General features: G+C 57.9%; 1 protein-coding gene across 1 annotated transcript; it reads left to right on the top strand.

The window, feature by feature from the left end:
• On the top strand, positions 1-3056 carry ISLR (immunoglobulin superfamily containing leucine rich repeat). The gene is made up of 2 exons (XM_059657312.1): positions 1-265; positions 1063-3056. Exon 2 carries the CDS (start codon positions 1071-1073, stop codon positions 2337-2339), a length of 1269 nt encoding a protein of 422 aa, XP_059513295.1. The 5' UTR covers positions 1-265; positions 1063-1070; the 3' UTR covers positions 2340-3056.
• Positions 3057-5726: the final 2670 nt, after the last annotated feature.

Below are 5726 nucleotides of genomic sequence, written 5' to 3'. Positions count from 1 at the left end.
AAACACAGGTCCTTGCTGCTGCAGAGAAGCAGTTGTTTTGCTGGAGGAAGGGAGTGTGCAAGCTGCCTGGACTCCCTTCCTGCAGCCTCCTCTCAGCAGCTGGTCCCGGACTCTGGGTGCAGGGACCAGGCTGCCCCTTCCTCCAGCAGCCCCCTCTTCCCTTGTGCGCCCTTGGCCCTGAAGACTGTCCTGGCTAACTCTGGCCTTTGTTGCTTTCTGGTTCCATCTTGAGAGACACTCCTTGATCAAGAAAGAGTATTTGAAGGTAAGCCAGTGGGAGGAGGGCTCCAAGGGCAGCAGGAGAAGGGGGGCTGCTGGGCCCAGGGGTTCCCTGGTCATTTCCCTGTGGTTTAGGGTGCTTTGGACCTGTCCGGGGACATCTACCCCTCCTACAACCACAGCCCCGGAAATCCGAGCAGCATTTGGGCGGAGCCTCTGGCCTTGCCCAGGCCAGCCGAGAGGTCCCGGCAGGGTTTAGTTAGGCAGCTGGCTGGCATAGACTTAACAGAACAGGCCCTGGGGGTGATTCTGTAGAAAGGGTCTGGTGTCCACTGTGATCAAGGCCAGTAGGAGCAAGAGGGGGCTGGGTGGACAGGGGTGGTGTGCACTGCACAGGGGCCTTGTCTGGGCTAGGGCAAAGCGTACCTCTTGGGGGGCTCCGGGGGACGGGGCTGTGGCCAGGATGCCGAACCGGCGGCAGGAGGGAGGGTCTGCAGAGTGTTGGGGGAGGGGTGGACTGGAAAACACATTTCAAGCCAGGAAGTCAGCTAGGAACTGGCCAAGGCAGGGAGAGCTCTCCACTCAGAGGAGGAGCTAGGGTTCTCTTCTATCCTGTTGTCACCTCTCCTGGCTGCATGACCTCGAGCAAGTCCTGGCCCCTCCTTGGGCCTTGGTTGACCGTTCTGTAAAATAAGGGTGCTGGGCTAAGTGGTGTTGGGTCTTAGCTGGCTTATGTGGGGCAGGGCCTTCTGATGGGGAAGAGCTCTGGGTTGAGCTCTGCGCTGGCACGACTGCCTTCCATGGGTCCTTGGAGTCGCCTCAGTGTCATGTTCTCCCCGGCAGGAGGTAGGATGCAGGAGCTGTGTCTGCTGTGCTGGGCGGTCCTCCTGGGCCTGGGGCAGGCCTGTCCTGAGCCCTGCGACTGTGGGGAGAAGTACGGCTTCCGGATCGCCGACTGTGCCTACCGCGACCTGGAGGCTGTGCCACCTGGCTTCCCAGCCAACGTGACCACATTGAGCCTGTCAGTCAACCGCCTGCCCAGGTTGCCAGAGGGTGCCTTCAGGGAGGTGCCCCTGCTGCGGTCTCTGTGGCTGGCACACAACGAGATTCGCACAGTGGCTGCTGGCGCTCTGACCTCACTGGGCCATCTCAAGAGCCTGGACCTCAGCCACAACCTCATCTCTGACTTTGCCTGGAGCAACCTGCACAACCTCAGCGCCCTCCAGTTACTTAAGATGAACAGCAATGAGCTGACCTTCATCCCCCGAGATGCCTTCCGCAGTCTTCATGCCCTGAGCTCGCTGCAGCTCAATCACAACCGCTTGCACACACTGGCTGAGGGCACCTTTGCACCGCTCACCGTGCTGTCCCACCTGCAGATCAATAACAACCCTTTCCAGTGTACCTGCGGCATCATGTGGTTCAAGACATGGGCCCTCACCACAGCCGTATCCATCCCAGAGCAGGACAACATCACCTGCACTTCACCCGATGTGCTGAAGGGCACACCGCTGACCCACCTGCTGCCACTGCCTTGTTCAGCACCCTTGGTGCAACTCACCTACCAGCCCAGCCAGGATGGTGCCGAGCTGCGACCTGGCTTCATGCTGGCGCTCTATTGTGCTGTGGAGGGGCAGCCGGCCCCGCAGCTTCACTGGCACATCCAGACGCCTGGTGGCACGGTGGAGATCACCAGCCCCAACGTGGGTGCTGATGGGCATGCCCTGGCAGCCAGCAGCCAGCCACGTTTCCAGGCCTTTGCCAATGGCAGCCTGTTCATCCCTGACTTTGGCAAGCCGGAGGAAGGCACCTACAGCTGCCTGGCCACCAATGAGCTGGGCAGTGCGGAGAGCTCGGTGAACGTGGCACTAGCTACTCCCGGCGAGGATGTGCTGCGGCGCAGGTTCCAGGGCAAAGCTGCGGCGGGTAAGGGCTGCTATACGGTTGACAACGAGGTGCAGCCGTCAGGTCCTGAGGACAACGTGGTCATCATTTACCTCAGCCGCGCTGGAGGCCGGGAGGCTGCAGAAGCAGGGGGCGGGGTCTCTGGGCAGCAGCCTCCAGGCCTGCTTCTGCTGGGCCAGAGCCTCCTCCTCCTCCTCCTCCTCCCTTCCTTCTAGCTCCGCCCCCACCCCGCTGAGCTGCAGCAGCCCCCTCGACTCCCCCCTGACTCCGTGGATGTCCAGGCAGGCGTCTGGGGCGGGCAGCTCCCAAGACCTGCATGAGGGATATCACATCTTCCTACCTCCCCTTCTATTCTCTCCCGGGACACTCGCCACATCCACCTCTAGGCTCGCTCAATGCTAGTGACCAGGTCAGAATTGGATCCCATAACTCATGGGTCTTCGGTATTCCTTGCTGCTAACCACATGGCCCATGCCCCCCTGTGTAGGCAGCCTGCCAACAGGGTACTACCCTACAACTGGGCAAGGCCTCGCTGATGGAATCCAGGGACTGGGACTGACCAGCTGGTGAAGGCTGGGGGCTTAGGCCTTGGCAGGGAAATCGCCTGAAGTAGACAGAGCACAGGAAAAAGAAATGGGATATAGGGGCAGAGGATGGTGTGGCTTTGAGACTCTCAGTGACCTGCCTGAGCTCCTGCTGCCCTGGGGCGTTCCCTAATGACTTGGGGCTCCAAGTTCTCTGTCCCTGTCTCAGGCAGGACTGGAGGGTCCGGGGCCTTCCTCTTCTCACCCTTCCTCCTTTAGCCTCTGCCCTGCCACCCTGGACACCTGCTCTGCCTCTCTCTCCAAGTGTGCATCTGTAGCCTAGCCCTCTGAGGCGGCCAGTCAGCCTGGGGACAGCGGAGGAATAAATAGCATTTCTGATGCTCCCTGTGTCTGCCTGGAGTTTCATCTGATCTAGAAGTCCCTGTCAGAGGTAGGATCAGCAGCTGGAGAGTCAGGATGGCCAGCCGGCCTGTCCACATGGGACGGGTCTGTGAGACACACACTGACTACGCGGCAGGCGGTAGCATGGGTGGCCCAGTGGTGGGTGAGAGGCTGGGTCCCCAGCTGAGCTGAGTTGCAGATGTCCCTCCCCCCAAATTAGCCCATGAGACAAATGGGGACACTAGCTGCTGAGGCTTCCCTGGGACCCTGAGTGGTGCTGTATGCAGTAAGGGTGTGAGGAGGCATTGTAGAGGCGGAGAAAGAGCCTGGATTGTGGTCCTCTTCCTGGTCCAGTCCATGGAAGAGATATCAGGGAGTGTAGATGGAAGGGGGACAGGCTATGCAAGATGGAGGAGTGAGAGAAGGGAGGGGATGGGGGACATAGGACATAGAGGAGAGAGGGCGGAGGGAAGAAAAAGGACCCAGGAGACTGAGGAGAACAGATCTGAGGGAGAAGCCAAAGGAAATGGATGTCCTTCCTCCCACCTTTTCAGGAAGAGGAAATGGCATTTCTGGAGGAAAGTCCTTTCGTAGGAGTCTTTCCCCCACAGAACAGATGGACCAGTAACTGTCTTGGGGGAGGGGGCAGGTAGGATGAGGGCCTGGCGACAGCCTGCAGATCTCTTAGAATGGGGGGCAGGTAGATGGGGTCAGGACCTGGGGACTATAAGAACCCTGTCTCTGTGCTGGGTCAGATGTATCTCCCCTCTGCTTCCATCCCCATCCCTTTCCAAATTGAAGGGTGCTACACATAGGACGACCCCATGGGAGAGACTCTGCCACCTTTGCCCAGCCCTTTGCAGGGAGACCAAGGAGCCTGGGGTAGCAGCTATGAGCCTTGGAGGCTGGCCAGCCTCCCTCTCCCCTCCTCCTGGTCTGCATTGGGCACTTCTCCACCCCCTCTTCACTTGCAGCTCCCACTGAACAGATGACACCAGCAGCACATGTCAAGGACTGCGTATCTGGTGGAAAAAACAGCAAGAAAAAGCTGAGCCCCTGTGCTGTGCCACCTTAAATAAGTCACTACCCATCTCTGGACTTTAGTTTCCTTAGGGAAAAAAAAGACAGGCCCTGTCTCAGTTGGTTGGAGTATTGTCCTATACAGGGAAAGGCAACCAATCAGTGTTCCTCTCTCCCTCTCTCTCTTTCTCTCCCCCATCCTCTCTCTCTAAAAAAAATCAATAAAAACATATCCTCAGGTGAAAATTAAAAAGCCATATTTCTGAATAAAAGAAATGAATGAGTACAATTTAAAAAAAAAAAGATGAGGTAGGACATGTTAGTGCTTAAGAGTCCAGTTGACTCTGGTTCGCTAAGGCTTGATAACCCTAACCTGACTTGGACCTCTGATGTCTCTGGCTCCATTCACAGTTGATCAGGCCTGGCTTTTTGGACTAGGACGTGGGCCCACGACCTGAGTCAGGGGTGACTGGGGAACAGCTGTGCTCCAAATGAACTGGCTGCTCTCCTGCTTTAAAGTCACCCATGGCGCCCACTGCCTTGGGATGAAGCTCTGAGTTCCCCAGCCAAGTATTCATGGCCACTCTGACTGGCTCTCCCAGGTCCCCCCTCCACTCCTGGCCTCCCTTAGAACTAATGACTTGTTCTCTAAATGTTCTGTGATGAGTCTTCCTCTGCACCTTTATTCATGCTGTTCCCTTGGTCTGGACACCATTCCCCTCTTCCTTACTTGGCTAAGTCAGCCTTTGAGACGGCTTAGGCACCACATCCTCCAGAAAGCCTTCCTGGATGCCCTGCCCCTGCTTCCCAGTGCACAATATGCCCCCTCCTCTGGCTCCCACAGCACTGGGCGTCCAGTGTCCCAGCCTGATCACACTCTGTTGTGACTGGTTCCTTGTTAAGGGCTGAGACCCAGTCTGCCCTCTCCTCCCTGTGATCCTGTCAGTCACGGACACAGGGCCAGGAAGACATTTTTCACGGCTGCAGTGGGGTCAGAGCCTGCCTTCTTTGCCCTCCTCACAAGCAGCCTTGAAGGTGGGTCCCAGCTCCCTGGTCCTGCCCCTGGTTTCATGTGTGTTTGGGGCTGTATTGGGGTGTAGGAACGTGGAGGAGGAGTTGGCCTCCACTAATGTGCAGACATTTTTTTAGGCCCCACTGATACTGATCTCTGGAGTGGCCACATTTCCCTCACCCTCTGTAGCCCCAGCCCACAATGGACCCACACCCTCACCTACACAGCTCCCGACCTCCACCAGTCTCCAGCAGGGAAAGGGCCACTTCCCGACCGCCCACTGCCCTTCCCCTCTGCATCCCTGATCTTCCACCATCAGGGCAGCTCCCTCACTGCACACCCCCACCTCCACACCTTAATTCACATTGTCCCCATCTTCCTTAAATCTCTTCTGCGCCCCAAGTCCTGCTCATTCTTGAGGACCCTGAATAAGTCCTTTCTAAAGCCAATGCCCCCATGGCTCAAGGGCGGCATCACAGGGTTCCTAATCTCTCCACCACCCAAAGGGATGCGGCTAGTGGGAGGGTCTTCTCTGCCCCAACCCAGGGGGCCCAGCCCAGCATGTGACCAGAATACCCATCCCCACCCAAGCCCCATAAAACCGTGTGGGCATTTTCCCCACGTGACCCACCCCGACGGAGAAC

The sequence above is a fragment of the Myotis daubentonii genome, chromosome 1 (genome assembly GCF_963259705.1).
Source record: "Myotis daubentonii chromosome 1, mMyoDau2.1, whole genome shotgun sequence".
Classification (NCBI taxonomy): domain Eukaryota; kingdom Metazoa; phylum Chordata; class Mammalia; order Chiroptera; family Vespertilionidae; genus Myotis; species Myotis daubentonii.
Note: the sequence above shows the minus strand (reverse complement) of the source record. Positions and strands in the feature narration are given on the sequence as shown.

Excerpts from the sequence above, each read along its gene's own strand:
- ISLR (XM_059657312.1), top strand. The coding sequence starts at position 1,071 with ATGCAGGAGCTGTGTCTGCTGTGCTGGGCGGTCCTCCTGGGCCTGGGG.